This window comes from Moschus berezovskii, chromosome 10, assembly GCF_049115385.1.
Source record: "Moschus berezovskii isolate FMDL1 chromosome 10, NW_MosBer_1.0, whole genome shotgun sequence".
Classification (NCBI taxonomy): domain Eukaryota; kingdom Metazoa; phylum Chordata; class Mammalia; order Artiodactyla; family Moschidae; genus Moschus; species Moschus berezovskii.
The window spans coordinates 90,975,739-90,994,357 of record NC_142469.1 but is presented as its reverse complement, the minus strand read 5'-3'; the positions used below and the strand labels follow the sequence as shown (position 1 = coordinate 90,994,357).

The 18,619-nt window shown below is 43.6% G+C and overlaps 1 protein-coding gene across 2 annotated transcripts in view; it reads right to left on the bottom strand.

The window, feature by feature from the left end:
• Positions 1 to 7,439: 7,439 nt before the first annotated feature.
• The window catches only part of GRM1 (glutamate metabotropic receptor 1), a 433,167-nt gene continuing 421,987 nt past the window's right edge, over positions 7,440 to 18,619 (bottom strand). Inside the window, exon 8 of one of the 2 annotated variants that reach the window (XM_055433699.2) lies at positions 7,440 to 8,453. In XM_055433699.2, coding sequence (XP_055289674.2) covers positions 7,535 to 8,453 — 919 coding nt within the window. In that variant the 3' untranslated portion in view covers positions 7,440 to 7,534. Of the gene's footprint in view, positions 8,454 to 15,758; positions 15,820 to 18,619 lie in introns of those variants that run through there. The other variant, XM_088840946.1, reaches the window with a different exon arrangement.

Sequence of the window (18,619 nt, the reverse complement as noted above, 5' to 3'; positions counted from 1 at the left end):
AGAGATGGGGAAATAGTGGCAGACTTTATTTTGGGGAGCTCCAAAATCACTGCAGATGGTGACTTCAGCCAAGAAATTGAAAGACACTTACTCCTTGAAGGAAACTTATGAACAAACTAGATGGCATACTAAAAAGCAGAGACACTACTTTGTCAACAAAGGTCCATCTCGTCAAGGCAATGGTTTTTCCAGCATTCATATATGGATGTGAGACTTGGACCATAAAGAAAGCTGAGCGCCGAAGAATTGATGCTTTTGAACTATGCTGTTGAAGAAGACTTTTGAAAGATCCTTGGACTGCAAGGAGATGCAACCAGTCCATCCTTAAGGAGATCAGTCCTGAGTGTTCATTGGAAGGACTGATGCTGAAGCTGAAACTGCAATACTTTGGCCATCTGATGTGAAGAGCTGACTCATTTGAAAAGCCCCTGCTGCTGTTGCTGCTAAGTCGCTTCAGTTGTGTCTGACTCTGTGTGACCCCATAGACGGCAGCCCACCAGGCTCCTCTGTCCCTGGGATTCTCCAGGCAAGAATACTGGAGTGGGTTGTCATTTCCTTCTCTGAAAAGACCCTGATGCTGGGAAAGATTGAAGGCAGGAGGAGAAGGGGACAACAGAGGATGAGATAGTTGGATGGCATCACCGATTCAATGGACATGAGTTTGAGTAAACTCCGGGAGTTGGCAATGGACAGGGAGGCCTGGCATGCTGCAGTCCATAGGGTCGCCAAGAGTCGGGCACGACTGACTGACTGAACTGAACTGAACTGAGGCAGAAACACTAGAAGAATGTTTAAAAGAGTCAAGATGAAATAGGAGAGAAGAGGGCAGGGCATAACCTTTAAGAGGATACGAAAAACTGGTTAGAACCAAATAGATCCAAGATGATGGATGATGAGTCAACTTCTACTAGACCTTGAGCCTCAGTAAATGCTCACTGTAACACATCAGCAAGTTAAAATGACACATGCACAGGTGTCATGACAGTTCCAAGGCTGACCATAAATCCTGAGACCAGGTGTGGGATCTCAGTTAAAAGATGGTGGATTCAAGTCCTAATCTGAGTTGCACAGTTTCAAATGTGTCTGTGCCTAGTTCTGGATGCAGAATTTTAAAAAGGATATTCCAAAATTGGGATATAACCATAGCCTGATTAATAGTTTAGGAACCTAAGAACAAAGCTAACAGTGAAAGAAGTAAAGCAGTTGGCTTGGAGAACAAACCACTAACTAATGGCATAATCACTGTTTTCAGGTGGTTGAAGGGAAGCCCTGTGCCCAGTGGACTAAATGTGTTCAGTCTGTTTTTCAGAAGGCAGAACTTGAACTGGACAAAAGTTGTTGCTCAGTTGCTAAGTTGTGTCTTAATCTTTGTGATTCCATGGACTGCAGCACGCCAGGCTTCCCTGTCCTATCTCCCAGAGTTTGCTCAAACACATGTCGATTAATTCAGTGATGGCATCCAACCATCTCATCCTCTGTCACCCTCTTCTCCTCCTGTACTCAATCTTTCCCAGCATCAGGGTCTTTTCCAGTGAGTCGGCTCTTGGCATCAGGTGGCCAAAGTATTGGAGATTCAGCTTCAGGATCAGTCCTTCCAGCAGATATTCAGGACAAAAGTGAGAGAAAAGAAGCAAATTTTGACTCTGGAAAGGGAAGGTTTTTCTAACAATTAGAGCCTTTCCTTATCTAATGCAAGATCTCGGTCCCTGGAAACACTTAGGCAGAGGGCAAAAGTCCCCTAAATCCATTCCCACCTTTAAACCAGGTCACGAATATATGAACCTCTGTGATTCTTACGAAAAGCTGATTTCTGTTACCAGGATTTTGTCTCTGCCGTTCCATCAGGCTGTCATCTTGTTGCATATCTTGCTGGTGCTATCTCCTGGTTTTCCTGGTTCCCCAGAGACCTTCATCCTGGATTTGCACAGTAGTTTTGTTCTCTGACCAGCTTTGGGTATTAACAACGTAGTTTAGGACTTGCATTTCCAGGATCCAGGACCGTCTGCTCTCTCTGTTTGCACAACAGCTGGCCATAAGCCTTGGACCAGTCAGTCCCTCCCTGTCCAACCCTAGTCAATGGTGCCTTCCCACCTGGCCCCAGCCTGACATGGGAAGAAGAACAGGACATAAGGGAATAAGATAGACCTTCACTGAGGTAAGAGTTTAAGTGATTTCTAAATTTACTTCCAACTCTTTAATTCTATGATGATTTTCCTTTTCAGCTTTTATCATCTTCATTCATAAGCTTTTCCTCCTTGTTTATTAAGCTGTAAGCACTGCTTCTCCAGCTACCCTGAGAAAATCAAGCCAGTTTCCAGTTTAATAGCATCACTTCTTGAATTCTCGAAGTTCAATCTTCCTTCCTCCCAAGGCTTGGTGACACAATTAGCCTTTCACTTTGTCTAAAGGGATATACTTCTGTAAGGAAGGAATCCCCAGCCCATGCATCCCCATGGGTGACTTATTTGCCCGCTAACTGGTGCCTTCTCCAGCAGTCTATGTCTTATCTGCAGTTCTCCTGCAGAGGACGCTGTCTCCCACACCGACACTATCTTGCCAGACCTCTGGCTGGGCTCAGGGAACACTGAGGATTGCCACCTTCTTCTGCAGGCAAAGCAGACCTGCTGCCCAGTGGGACTGCTCTCTCTGATGCCAAAAGAAGAGCTTGTTTTTCATGATGAAAACATGTGCTATTCCAGTTGGCAGATTTAGGATCAGTAGGTAGAAATACAGAGCTCTGGACCCCATAAGGATCTTGGAACAAATTTTCAGAGAACTGGGCTGGGAAAGCTATACAGTGTTATATAGTAAATACTCATTTACTGTCTCAGCAAATACTTATTGAGTGTCTGCTTTGCCTTGAAGACTCAGAAATCAGGTATTAGAACATGAAAAAGAACTAACAGTCACTTCAGGGAAAGAGACATGTAAGTTATAATGTAATCTGGGATGTTAATAAAATGTAGGAATATGAAAGGGTGAGCAGTCCCAACTGACAGTGACTCCTATGTATTATCCTGGGTTCTGGAGAAGAGCATGAATTCACAGGCTTAGTATCGGGGTCAATTCCCTGCTGAGCCACTTACTATCTAGGAGATTTTGGGCGTGCAAATTATTTTAGTTCTTTACAGTATTGCTTATGGCTGTAGTACTGGGAAGATTAACTGAGAATGAATACAAAGGAGCTGCAGGGACTTCTCTGGCCTTCCAGGGGTTGAGACTCCTGGTCAGAGAACTAAGATCTCGAGGGGTGGAGGTGGGAAGAGGGTGGAGACTGCAACATTTCTGGCCCAGAATAGGTTTAAAAATACGTTGCTTCTCTTCTCTTTGGTGGCTTCTCAGGATAGAAATTGTTGAGGCAGTTCCTCATACAATGTTTGCAGTTTCTGGATTCCAATTTCACTGTCTCCAAATGTCTGCCTTGATAATATATTAAAAAGCAGAGACATTACTTTGCCAACAAAGGTCCGTCTAGTCAAGGCTATGGTTTTTCCCGTGGTCATGTATGGATGTGAGAGTTGGACTGTAAAGAAAGCTGATCGCCGAAGAATTGAGGCTTTTGAACTGTGGTGTTGGAGAAGACTCTTGAGAGTCCCTTATACTGCAAGGAGGTCCAACCAGTCCATTCTAATGGAGATCGATCCTGGGTGTTCATTGGAGGGACTGATGCTAAAGCTGAAACTGCAATACTTTGGCCACCTCATGCGACGAGTTGACTCACTGGAAAAGACTCTGATGCTGGGAAAGGTTGGGGGTGGGAGGAGAAGGGGACGACAGAGAATGAGATGGCTGGATGGCATCACCGACTCTGTGGACACGGGTTTGAGTGAACTCCGGGAGTTGGTGATGGACAGGGAGGCCTGGTGTGCTGTGATTCATGGGGTCGCGGAGAGTCGGACACGACTGAGCGACTGAACTGAAATGTCTCTGTTGTGATGAAGCTTCTGGACTCTCCAAGCAGAGGCCTTAATGACTCACGATGACATATGGCTGCTTCTTTGGACTACACATCTGAACTGTTATCATTTTCTCCTTTTCTTCCCGATTCTTTGTTTCTCCTTCTCTCTCCTATGGGTTTTCCTCATCAGACATCAAGCCCCCATTTCATAATTTTTCATTCTATTTTCTGGGCACAATGCAGATAATCCTGGTGTCTTAGCTCCTGATTCTGGTGGTTTCTTCAACATCAGCCTTCCTGGATAGAGGCAGCTCTTTCCATCTAAATGCACCACGCTCTCATGGATGTGGTCCTGGTATCACCAAGTTTTCTTTTTGAATGACACTTGGTAGATGCCTTACTTTGCAGGTGTCTCATTCAGAGATGTGAATAAAAGAGGCTCCATTGTTTTGAGGATCAGTGAACTCTCTATTGAAATGCAGAGGAATAGAAGTTGGGACGAGCAGGAGGATATCATCAAGGTGAGAAACCAGGTGCCCTTGAGTGTGAGCCAAAGGGAAAAGGCTATATGGGGCCCAAATGAAACAACGATGGGGCTTTCGGATGCCTCTGTCTTTAAAGCTTTGCTGGAGATGCACGAGTTTGTCAACCTCACATACTCAGCTAGATGACAATGTCTGCCACACTACTGAAATTTTAAATTCTGGAGTTCACTTTAAACTGATACGTCCTTCCTCATAATCAAATTATGCTCTACTTTGTCACTTACCTGGTCTGTAGATTTTGTGTGGTGATCTCCAGCTTTCATCTAAAAGACGTGCTCTGAGCAAAATCAAACCACTGAAATTATTTTCTATACCAGTCAATTTCTGTCATTGTCATGCTTACAAACTAGAGAGAGGGAACATACTCGTTTAATAAATAGAAAATATTTATTATACAGCATTATCAAGATTATTTGACAAAAGGCAGTAACGAGCCAAAGGAAAACACTTTCACAAGAAGCTAAACAACTGTATAAGCACATACATTAAGGTAGAAAGTTTCTGCCCTTTTTGTATAGGGTATGTATGTGTACATTTCCAATTTTGAACAATTATGATTTAAGAGCTAATAATCTATTGTACTCAGGAAAACTTTTAATCATGATAATTGTAGTCATTCAGACTAATAATATGACTGGTGTTGAATGTTTTCACCAAGCATCTGAGACTAAAATCTCAAGCCAAACTGACATAGTATTTGAATAGTAGAAGTTTTTCTGATCTATTCTTACTTTAAAAGTTTCTGAATGCACAAGTTCTGATGTTAAGAACAGACGTCAATGGCATTAGGATAAAAAACATGTTTCACTAATATTAGATTGTATACTTTCTCTTGCTAGTTTACCAATTAGCAGACCTTATATGAAGTACTGGAACCATCCATTTTCCTCATTCTGCCTCATGACAGTGAAAATCACATTTCAGTCATGAGTCTTTCTACCAAAGGTGTAATAAAATAATTTTTGAAAAAGAAAAGGCAGTCTATTCTTGATATAAAACTGACTAAACTTGGCAATAGGCTATGGGAAGACATAAGAAATATGAGCCTCAAACATTGGAGTGGATGTTAAATTCTGAACAAATGATGCAGTGGGTATTTAAAGAGTCTAAGATAATTTTTGGCTGAGAAATCAGCAGCTTTAACATGAAGGAAACACATTAAAAGACTGAACATAAGGCATAAACAAAGATATTTAAGGGGATAAGATTCATTCTCAAATAATACAAGAATCAAAACAGCAAGAAAAATCTTTTATTGGGGGAAATGGAGGAGCAAAAATGAAACAACTGGACATGGATATTACACACCACAAATAACAAAAAGAAAAAGAAAAGCTAAGACAGTGAAAATATATAAATGAAAGAACATGGAAATAAAAATGAAAAGAAATCAAAAAGTGAGGATAAATAATTTGAAAAATTATGACAAGACAGTGGTTAGTGTATGCTTTAAACACATAAAGCTCAAGTAGCAGTGGAAATTTTTTTTAAAAAATCATAAAGGAAACAGAAATAATGTAAATACTATTTCGATCTTATGTTTTAATAATGATGTGTGCAATTATATAAAATCTACCTTTTTACTGTTACCACAGTTTTTGTGAACTTTTAGTATAACAAATCTTCTAACCACTTCATCAATAACATATTCTCACATCATAAAATATCTGAAAAATAAGTTCCCTCTTAGAAGGACCATCTGAGCAGCATATGAAAAACATTGGACCAGAGCACTCCAACCTTCACAGAGCTTCTGTAGATATTGATAGCAATGGTATATAAAACATTACTGGAACATAAAAATATCTATACTATATCGGAGAGACAGTCTTCTGGCTGCAGTTAGATTGACATTACATTGCACAGTTTTTATTATCACGGGTATACAAGGACATAGGAACACATTCACTTGCTAGTTACAAGGACTTCGGTGACAATTGAAAAGAATTATTTGTCATTGAAACCAATAATAGCTGCTATGAGTACACCATTAAGTTCAAAGATAGATTTGTTTCTGTAGTACATAGGAGAAACAATGGCACCAAATACATACTGCATCTTAGAAAGTTCAACTGGTAAGTATTATTTGCTACAGTAAATGGAAGGTAACGATTTTGCCATGTGGTTTGTTCTCTTTAACATAAGGGCAAAGGAGAGCCCCCTTGGCACACAGGTAAATCCGCAAAAGTCTTCTGCTGCTCTCAAAACAATCTCATCTGGCCTTTTTTTTTTTTTTTTATGAAATCACCAATAAGCGAGCATCAGATATGGGAAGCTGATTTTGCTGATTTTGTTCAAAGCCCCAAGCCTCTGCACTGTCCTGTTTCTCCTTCCGCCCTCCCTTAGCACTACTGATGAAGCGCTTTTGGTTGATGATTTTGCTCCTCTTCCTGTTCTCTTAAATAGAGGGAAATCACAGAGCAGCAAGGTGTCCACGCACCTGTCTCCAAGTGTGACAGCAAGGCTGGCACTGGCTGGGCGTGCGGTCGGTGAAGACGGACCCCTTTTGGGGCCAGTTCTCCCGAGGGTCCCGGATACCCGGGTTCTGTGGGCCCAGTAGGGAGAAGGGCTCGAGAGAAACGAGCTGCTCTCCGTGACCGCCCTCTGGGTGGGTCCCCTCCTTCCCCTACCTGCTCCATCTGACTCCACCACGCTCGCTGGAAACACCAGGATGACGAGCTAGTGATTAAATGAGCGGTCCGCCCCGCTGTCCCCTTCCAGACGGGCCAAGTGGCTGGGCGTGTATTTCTACGCGCAATGGTCCAAAGAGATTATGTGGGTTGGTTTTATGTATTTATTTTTTGCGATAAAAGTGACATACTATATGGGATTGTGCTTTGTCGGAATTCCCTTTCTTCCCAGAGAAGGGTTTTTGAAGAATTCCAGACTCGGAATCCTCGCCTGGCTCCCTCCCGGCTTGCGGAGTCCAGCACCTCCGGCGCCGGCCTCGCTAAGGCGGCAGCAGCCGTCGCCTCCCGGCTCCCCGACTCCACCTGCAGCCTCGGCTCCCCGCCCAGCTTCCCGCGCGTCTCTCCCGGGGAGGCGCCCCCGACCGACCGCCTCGGGCCTTTCCCGCATGGACGCCCCCTCCCTACAGCGTGGACGAGCTCTGCTTGTAGTCCCTCAGGATGACCGAGGCGTAGGTCACATCGGGAGGGCTGCAGAGCACCGACTCGGACACGGGGGAGCTGGGCGCCGAGCTGCCCGAGGCCACCGAGTCGCGGAAGGGGGACGGGGGCGTCAGGGCGGGCGAGGCCTCCGGGGTGGGCTTGCTGGGCGCCGGCAGGTCCGCCTCCTCCTCGTCCTCCTCCAGCTCGTCCTCCTCGGTGTTCCCTTCCCGCTCGGACAGGTACTCCTGCAGCAGCTTGAACCTCTCGCTGTCGTCCTCGTCGTCGTCGTCGCCGGGCGGCGAGGCGGGCTCGTCCGCGAAGGGGCGCAGCGGCAGCGGCAGCAGCTGCAGGTGCTGCGGCGGCGCCGCGGGCGGGAACAGGGAGCGCCCCGCGTTCCCCGCGGCCCCGGGGACGGCGAGCACCGAGCCGAAATCCGGCATGCCGGCGCTGAGGTTGTTGACCACTCCCTGCAGCTGGTCCAGGAAGGATTTCTGCGGCAGCGGCGGCTGCTGGAGGGGCGGGGGCAAGCCCTTGGGGACGGCCGGCTCGGCCAGGAAGAGGGGCGTCTCCTCGGCCGTCAGGTGGGGCGGCAGAGGCGGGCTGCTGGCCGCGGTCGGCACGCGGCGCGGCGCCGCCCTGGAGGGACTGCGGGGAGGGCTGAAGCCCCCCGGCGGGGCGTCCTCCTCCTCCACGTTGTAAAGGGTCTTGGTGCTGGTATCGGAAAAGGTCAGGCTCTTGCCGGAGCCTTGGTAACTTTTAGTGAGGGGTTTGATGACGGCTGTTTGGTTGCAGGCCGTCTCGTTGGTCTTCACGTGCACCGAGAGGCGGTGCCACATGTGCTGACCTTTGGGCACCTGTCTTCCACCTGGTTCAGACCACGACACAGACTTGCCATTAGAACTACGAACAGAACAGAGATGGGTTTATTGGCGGGCATCTCACGCACGCAGGATAACATACACACAGAACGTTTGCAAGCCTAGCTCAAAGCAATTTGACTCCCTCCCACTGTGTGTCTGCCTGTCGCACGCACTCCCACCTTCTCCTTTCTACCCACCAGACTCCAAAAGCTGAAGCGATCGCAGGTTGCCTCTGAAGCTGTGGCCAGGGATTCCATTCCACCCCAACACAAGGCAGGACATTTTGACCCCGAGAAAAATCGTAGCGGGGAAGAGCTATCTTGTAGAAGCAGCTATTTTCATTTAAGTCTTATTTCACAGCTATACCACACATGCTCAAAGGCGATGAAACAATTGTTGCTCAGTGCAAGCTTTTGAAAGATCCCAAGATTGACAAATTAAAAATAAAATCTTAGTCACACATAGACAACAGAGCGTAATGACCATAGCTATTGTCTCCCTTTCTTCTTAGTCCCTGGAACAAATTAAGACCCACGTATAAAACTACTGTCATCGTCCTGTGAGGTTATAAAACACATCCTCTCAGAGGCCCGTTCTGATATGCGGGTATTTCATATGGTACTAGATGCAGCTTGGTCATGCACATGGCACCTGTACAGAAGGAAAAAAAAGGAAATGACAGAAAAACGCAGACCCATGCTCCACTTAAGAGTTTCCCAACTTTCTAGTTTCCTTTTATTTCAAAGCATTATTCCCGATGCATATGGTGGATCACAGTTCACTCACAGCAGGTAGCTTGGGATTTTCACACTGTCAACATTTAAGTAGGTGTGTTTGAAAGAGCTAGAACTGGAAAGCCCAGAAAAAAAATATGAATATCCATATCCTGTTTTAGTCTACTTGCATAATTGATGCAAAAGGACAAGATTAAGATTCAGACAAAGCAGAAGTTACTGAGATCAAGACATCTCCAGGGCCTTTTCTTCACTGATCATTGAGGCAAAAAAGACTTAGGGGTCTTTTTGGGATTCTACACCCTTAATGGGATCCTCATAAAGCCAACCAAATAGAATACATCTCTGAAAAAGAAAAAAATGAGATGTACTGTGTGCCTAGATGCACATTCTATTCTGTCTGTTCTAACAAATCTGGTCTTACATTTGGACTCTTAGTTTATTTTCTATATAATTTTTAGCAGATGGTGGTACCTTACCATAGCTTACTATTAATAACAACAGTGTTAATACTTAAATCAGGAAATAATTTTTTTTCAAGATTTTGCTTTTTCTTTGTATCCATGAAAACAACAGAGGAAGTGGCACAATGATGACACAATTTTTGACATTAAAAGAAAGAAGGAAAAATATTTTCTTAGGTAGAGATGTGAAATAGACTTTTTCATATCATAGTCTTTGGTTTGGAAAACATAGGAAATGATCAATGGTTAATATAATGGTTTATTTAATCATTTTGAAAATACAAGAATGAATACTTTAAAAACTATGTGTGAGTGCCACATATATGATGATGGTAATGTTTTGACATTTCAAACTTTATAATCCTGAAAAGTCAAGTGAATCAAATAAGTATGGATTTGTGTAGAAAGTCTGATATCAATTCTAGAAAATTCTGTATATAAAAGTTCTAAAATAGATATAAAAGCTAAATTTTCTTATTATTTGGGAAGAAGGTAGTTTCTCCATATAGCTGATAATCTATGCTATATTTTTAATTGTCAGATAAATCTCGTCTCCAAAATATGATATCAAAATTAATATTTCATGCAAGTGTATGCTTAATGTATTCTCTAAGGATGTCTAACTGCTTATGAATGTGAAATTACAGACTTATTAGGTTCTATACAATCTTGTTAGAATAGCTAACTCTCCCGAGGTGAGCAAACTAAAGAATAAGCTGGTGGTGTTCCTGCCAAGAACAGCCAACCAACCAGCCAAAGCCAAGACCAGAATCCACAGTTCCTCCTCTGAGTTTGAAATTCTGGGCAAGCTCACCTCCCACTTTCCTCTTTCCCAATTTCCTCCATCTCCCACTCTACTTACACTGTTTCTCTCTCTATGCATTTAATATGCCTCTTCCAGAAAGTATAGAACTGCCTAGTCGCCTCTTGCTTTGCTTGCTGCTGCTGCTGCTGCTAAGTCACTTCAGTCGTGTCCGACTCTGTGTGTGTGTGTCTCTTGCTTTGCTTAAATATGCTTTAATATACTTTCCAGTGGCAATGCTTTGCAGCCCTTTCAATGGCAATGGAAACATTTTTTTCTTCTCCAAATGTTTGCCTCTCCATGCTCATTAAGAAAATCACTAAACTAAAAGGCTGCTCATGTCTTCATTTATTTGTATATGTGTATGTATGTGTGTGTGTTTTAAAAACCAATTCCCTCCAGAGCTAGTCTGACCTAATTCAATCAGTAGGCTTAGATAAACAAAACATTGTCCAGTTTCCATATATGCTAACAAAAAGGGCAACATTGTATTCCTGGGACTGAGTTCACCCCCTTGCTCACTGACTTGCCTTGTCTTCCTCCTTGTACAGGAGTCCTCTACCAGCCTCTGTTTAAATCCTTTGAAAGGCATTATTAATCATCTTGCAGACAGAGATGATCACAATTCAGTTCTGCTTCATCCAATACAGTTTTTATTCTTGTGAGGGGAGATTTCCACCCCAGCAGTCAAAGTTAGCAGCTTTCCTTCCCCTCAGAGTCTTGCTCTAGATTTTCTGTAAAATACTGTTCAATTAGGAAACAGTCCTAATGCCCTAGGGACTTTATCAGGTTAAGAAAATTAGATTAACCTTTTTTTTTTTTTCAAGGGCAAAATAAATTGCTTCCTAAAAACCAGAGATATTGGAGGAAAAGCATCATTTCATAGAAACTACAGCACAGGGTATAAACTTTGGTCCTTCTGCATTAGTTATCTTTAACCTACGGTCAGCACGCAGCTTGAATGGTCCATGAACCTACATGTGTATTAAAGCATTGTTTTTAGGCTAAGTCAATATTATGTCCTTATAGATTATGTGCTGCTATTTTTAAATGCAAAATGTTGTTATTGATAAATTGTACTTCTAGATACAAGTGTAACTAAGTTCTGAGAAGCTTTTTTTGGTGTGTTTTGTGTTCAAGCTAATAAAGGTACAATTACTATCACAGGTTCAGGTGAGTATTTGATAACCATTTTGGTGTGAAAAGTTATTATCCTATTTGAAAAGGTTAGGAACTCATTGCTGTGATATTAAAAAGAGAAAAATGTATAAAATATGGGGCAGTAAAAAGCAATAAATACATTATAAAGATACAATATTATTATGAAATAATACTTTTATTTAATCCCAGATAGCTTTAATACCTTATCTTTCAAAGCCGCCGGCTTCTTTCTTCTATTATTTAATGTTACTTGGTTCCCTAATCTTAGGAAAAGCAATCTGATTTAGAAACACTACAAAATTGTCAGAAAGCACCTTGTCAGAGGATATCTTGGGTGGCTAAATATATTTACTGATACTGAAGTAATTGGAGGAAATTGCTGTTAGGCCTGGGAGGGACTAGAGACACGGAGGATGAGATACACGGAGAGTCACTCAGAGCTAAGAGGGTGGAGGGCTGCAATTCCAGCTCCAACCGGCTCAGGATCTTGCTTTGGTTTTTCTTTCATTAGATAAGTATCACAATCCTCCCCACCCCACCCCCCAACAGAAAACCCACTATTTACAGCACTTTAGAGAAGAGTTTGAAGTGGGTGGTGTAAACAGATTAGTATATCTTTGGCATTCAGAGTGATCCTGTCTGTTTTGTTTCGTAAGTACTAGTTACATCTGCAGAGTACGCTGCTCTCTGCTCCAGAGAGGCCTAAAATGGGAATACCAGTGGGTGGGTGTTTGAGATCCGGAGGAAAGCATCCTGCACAAGCTGCCTGAGGGGGAAGCTTGCTCAACACCTGTCTTCCTTATGTCCAACTCAAGTCTCTGCCACTAGGCTTAATAGCTGCACAGCAGACATAAGGATGGCTTCCAAAGAGCCCAGGCAAGGCGAGGTCTTCCCTTGGGGAGGGAAGTCTCAGTCCTGGGAACCTGAACAGGGTAACATTTGTTTTCTTTGAAAATGAAAATGGAAGCAGGAAATGCCACTGGGTCTTAGAGTGGAGAGAATGGCTCACCAAGAAAACAAACCATAGCCACAGGCTTGCGGATAGCTCCACAGTGACCCAGCAGCTGTGGCCGGAACCTGTGGCCTTCCAAGGAAAGGCTGGTGTTGCCCTAAGGGAGGCTGCCTGGGTGGGAGGCCAGAGCTGCCCTGTCCAGTTATCTCACCTCCATGTTCTTCAGCAAGCTGGCACCAGAGTGCATCTTGAACAGTGATCCTTGCAGCCTCTCAGGCGTTGGGAACTGTTTGAAACCATTAGAGTCAGACTCCTGTTTTCTTAGGCAACCCCAAGCTAGTCTTCAATACAAAGAACTCCCACTAACTCCAGCTTCCCTTCTTGAAAGCTTCCCCCCTAAATCTGCATATTCAGTATATATTCTCTGGAAGCTTCTCTGAACATTCAAATTTTCTCATCTTATTGAATCAGCACTGCTTATAAGGTAGAGAATTTCTGAATGTGTTGGTGAAGACAAATGCTTTTTAATATTGTGAGAACATGGAAGTTGCTGCTGATATGAAGCCTTAAGTAGCATTGTGAATTTTATCCCTCTCCTTGCTGATTCTAACTTCATCATAAACTGATCAGAAAATCATTTGACTGGCTGAAACTGACAATATTACAAAGTCTAAGTGTACAATCCTCCTTTGAGAATCCTCAGATCAATCACGTTGAATATCCTAAAGTTATATGATTTGGGATAAAAGACAACATAAATAAAATCAGTTTGCTTTTATTAAGCATTGTGCCTTCTCCAATAAATTAATAAAGAAAAAGACATCTACAAATGAAATAAACTCATCAAGGTCAACAGAGTATGGAAGAGCCCATAAACTTTGCTCAGGTTTAGGGTCTACTGTCTCAAGAAAACTGACAAATATATTTCCAACTGAAGAGTAGAATTCTGATGGTTTCTAAACTTTTCCTTTATTTAAGACTTTTTTTAATGTGGACCATTTTTAAAGTCTTTATTAAATTGGTTACAATGTTGCTCATGCTTTGTTTTGGTTTTTTGGCTGCAGGACACATAGGGTCTTAGCTCCTGGACCAGGAATGGAACCCACAGCCCCTGGCATTGGAAGGCAAAGTCTTAACCACTGGACTGCCAGCTAAGTCCTTAGATGTTTTTCTAAATATATTTTAAATGACGTTTGGCCGAATGTAATCATGATTGCTGGCTGAGGAAAGAAATTCCGGTGCTGTTTATTTATGACAACATATTGGTACAGCAGTGTTGTTTTAGCGGAGGTAAACCAGCTGTAGTTATATTCTTCCAGGAAGTATAGATGAGCCTAGATTATGTTCCTTTTGAAGAAAGTTCAGATAAAGCATTATAGTTTATTCTATGCTCCATGCTTCCAGACTTATCATTATCACTTTAATAGCAAGTCCCTTGATGCTCTTCAGCAGTACCTGGAGTCCTCACATTTGCCCTGGAAATAGAGGGCAGCTGCATTGCTCTGCAGGGCTTATTCCTCAGAGGTGGGGAAGATCCAGGCAGACCTTAAAGATCCAGTAGGCAGCTTTTTTTCTATCACTAGTCCTTTTGCCTGGCTTGTTCACAAGCGCTGTGGAAATCGAAGTTCACAAAAAGAATATATATATATATATATATATTTTTTTTTTCAGGAACAACTAAGGCTAAAAATAGCCAGTCTTACTCTATGATGCACAGCTTGGAAGCTATTAGTTTCTTCCTGATCCTTTATTGCCTCCAGGAAGCTTGAATAGTCTTATTTCAAAACTTCTTTATAATCAACCTGTTTGCTTTGCTGACCGTTGCACTATTTTTTGTCACCTACCACGGATGGACCACTTTCCAGCTTTGTTGTTTTTAGGCACTCACCTTAAAGTCATGAAATATTTGGTGCCTCTCCTCTCTCTCTGGCCCTGCTGTCATGACAGGACAAGCACGTCTCCTAGACCCATCAATTCCTTTTGACAGGCAGCCAGCAGCTGTCATCATCAGGATGTCCTTACTGTGTCCTTGGTCAGACTCAACCCTTGATGCAAGAAACACTCAGTTCTTTTGGACTTGGGAGAATTAGAGAGAATGCATCCTGAAAGATGAGAGAGGCTCTGATCTCGATGTGCAGAGTCCTCCCAACCGCGCCTATTTCCCTCTATGGGTCAGTGTGATTTGATCGAGACCACACTTGTTCTATTGGGGCCTTTCCAGGGGACGTCAGAACGTGACTTCCCAATGCACTCCACTGAGTGAAGAGTCGCTAGGACCCCGTTCTCTGGGCTCCTTGGCCAGGCTTAGTAGCAAACGTTTGAACAAACTGGGCTCTTCTCATCTGAAGAGCTATTCGAGCCACAGACACCTCATCAGGGAGCTCCCTTCTGCTGCAGGAATGTGTACCTTTGACTCTCCCAGGAGTTTGAAGGGCTGTAAAGGAACAGCTGAGAATGACCACAGACTCCGTGCACAATGAATTGAATATGGTTTATGTTCTTTTGTTGACTTAAAGAGACACTGTCAAGATCTAAAGGTCAAAAATTGGACCAAACATGCACCGTTTTTATCAGATGGAGAGAATCTGATAAAAGCACTCCAAATTCTGGGAAAATAACTCCTTTCTTTTTTTTTTTTTTTTCAAAACTCTTTTTTTTGGGGGGACTCACAAAACTTTTGTTTTGTGCTCCCCAGGGGATAGGAGGCACCTAGCAGAGATTCATCTTGGTGCCCACTCCCCCGCTCCAACTGACATTATGGAATTCTTCCATTCAAATTGTGGCTTTACTTAAATGCAGACAGGATCATATCAAACATTTGTGCAGCAGCAAAAAAAAAAAAAAAAAAAGCAAAATAAAAGAAAAGAGCTCTGTTCGCCCGGGAGAAGCTGACAAATTTGTAAAGGGGGAAAATTCACTTTCAAGCTTGTGAGTGAGAGTCACAAACAAAAGTGAACCTCTAGAATGGGAAAAAGTGTTGCATCTTGCATGAAAACATAAGAAAAGAAGCAGAAAGACTAACAACTTGACAGTGTCCTTTTAAGAACGATGGACAATCAAATTAAGGCAGTCGTGCAAACCATGGCACGTAATGGTTCCTCGTCCTTGATGGCATGCACCACTTCTGTTTCCATGTTAGAAAGTAGAAAAACCCAGGAGAGAGAAAGCAAGGGGCAAACCACTCTATTTTCCATGCAGCTTCTCTTACACATTCACTGCAGTGTGGGGGTTTTCAAAGCTGCACATGTGCCGACGGACACTGGCTGGTGGGCGAGAATTCTGGCTGCCTCTTCCTGAGGATTGAAAAGAAAAAGATACCCAGTGAGTGAGTGGTTACACACACACATAGAGATGGTGATCACACCGCTCAGGCGGTGCCTGCCTCCTGAGCCTTTCTCCAGGTCACTCCACCTCCACATCCTGCATTTTCCTTGTCCTGCCAGCTGCGCCTTACTGCCAGGACCAATGCTGTGAGTCACATCAGTGGAGTGCATTCTTTCTTTTACCTGGTGGGATCATCTCTTTTCAAGTGGCAGATGCTTTCTTTGCCATGTGTATGTTTCTCCCAAACTGGCTCTTTTCCCTCCAATCTTGATACCCTCCTTTATTCTTAGAGGCAATAGATTCCATCTGAATCTTCCAACCCACCACCCATCTTAAAGAATGCTTACAGATTTATGTCTTACACCGTGACTTTTAATTGTAGTGCTAATCTGACTCCAGATTATGTTATCATAAAAGGAGTGCTGTCACTTCACATAGTCATAGGTATCTCTTGGACCTCACAAGATGGAACATATCCAGAGGTGGAAAGAAGGGAAGTGGCAAGAGACTGGATGAGCCTCCCTCCAGGGAAGAAATTCATCTCAGTCCCTGGTTGGATGTCTCTTTATATAGCACAGTGTGAGGGTCTGGTAAGTGGAGAAGATCCTTGACTAGACATGTCAAGGCTGATGTGCCAGCCATGCACAGGTAGCCTTTTCAGCATTTGTTGGAGTGAGACTACCTGGATTTCCCACAAGTTAAGGAAACATGAGCTTCCCTCTTTAGAAGTTGGTGGAACAAAGCCATCTTAGTCTCATTCCATATTAAGAGGGCAGCCAATCACAGAAAAGAATTTAGGAAGAAGATGCGAAAGGAAAACCATCAGCAGGTGCTATGAGTGGTGTGGATAAGACTGCAGTCATGAAGTCCCCTATAAGGCTTTCTCACAAATGTTCTCTGCCAATCATCCTTGGGCCAATCTACCCCCAAGATCCTGGTGACAATTATCCAGTGTTAATCAGAAGAGGACCACAACAGCTCCAGGCAAATCAAAGGCATTTGCCAACCTTCCTGTCTCTCTTTCTTATCAAAGCAGGCAGAAGAGGGGAAGTTCAGAAGAGGGAAAGGAAGAGGCAGAAAAAGATTTCAGGCTGAGGCCTGACATTGTTCTGGGAAGGAGAGATGTGAGTTTTGAGATCTGAAACACGAGCACTGTGGAATGTCTCTTTAATACCTGTAAGCAAGGAGTCTAATCTGAATGTAGAAGGTGAGAAAAAAGATTTTTCATAACACAGTTGAAGCTGAAGGAGAAAAATTAAACTGATCAATATGTACATTTCCATCAAGTTTAGACCATTCAGTAAACCATTTGAGAGTACACGTTCTATCCAGAAAGATCTGAAATGCTCATCCAGAGATAAGATCTTGAAACACTTTGGTATAATTTCATTTGCACAGCACTAGTCCATTTACTCAAGAAAATTAGACAAAGAGATCATGTTTGCTATTGAATAAGTCAAAGCAATATGACACTTAATGCGCCCACCTGCAGTCACAAAGGTCATGAAAACATTAGTGGTAGATGCCCAGAAACAAAAATATGATGTTTGAATATATAAATGAGGTTATTGGCAGAAAAGGACATTTCACCTGTAAAGTAATATTAAAACAAGTTCATTTCTCATGAAGGCAGAAAATACATTCAAAGCATTTGGCTATGCCTTGCTAAATTGCCTGATCTCCTTGAAGCCTCCAATTAATTCTTCTTTAGATAATGTCCATATGTGGCCTGGTCCAATGGTACAGGGAAGACAGGACCCTGGCAGAGCTGATTTCCTGGCCCATGACCAATACAGACACAGGTGGGTCTCTCATCAGAAGGGCTCTGAACTCAGGGTTTAGTGTTCTCAGTTCATCTTTTTGAAATTCACAAATAATTTTATCACTTAATTTGTGTTTTATAGGTGGCTCAGAGGTTAACGCGTCTGCCTCCAATGCGGGAGATCCCTGGTTCTCCAAGGGTCGGGAAGGTCCCTTGGAGAAGGAAATGGTAACCCACTCCAGTATTCCTACCTGGAGAATCCCATGGATGGAGAAGCCTGGTAGGCTACAGTCCACGGGGTCACAAAGAGTCGGACATGACTGAGCGACTGAACAGAACAGAAGTGAGGAAATGGCAACCCACTCCAGTGTTCTTGCCTGGAGAATCCCAGGGACAGGGGAGCCTGGTGGGCTTCCGTCTATGGGGTCACACAGAGTCGGACACGACCGAAGTGACTTAGCAGCAGCAGCAGCATGTGGAAATGGAGCATGTGCAGAGGGGTTTAGAACTTCACCTCATGCATAGTCCTGGCTCCCTGGACAGGTTTTCAGCTTCTTGCTTCCCTCCCCACCCCACATTCTTCTACTCTGCCATGGCGACCAGAATCCATCCAGCCTCCCACTGCCCACCCCTGCCCAGTGATCACTGCCACCTTCTTCCCCTGCCAGGCAACCGTCGGAATGGATGTGGGACGATCAGATCAGGATCTGGCAACAAGGTCTTGTTACTCCACAGCATCGCAAGGAAGCAAGTGGCCGCGGCCATCTCCTCCCTGTACTGGCACATCCTCTGTGCATCTGGCAAGTAACAGGGCAGGGATGAGCCTCGTACCCCTCTTCCAGGCAGGTACCTTGCTGGTCTCTGAGGTGTTGTTGCAATATCCTTGGGGGTCCCTAGCCCACCATGAGTTGGGGCAGGAGGCACTGGGAAAAGGGAGTTGCCCAGGTTTAGTTTCTGCATGGCATCTACCCAGTAACCGGCTGGAGGGGAAGCTGGCTGAAAAGAAA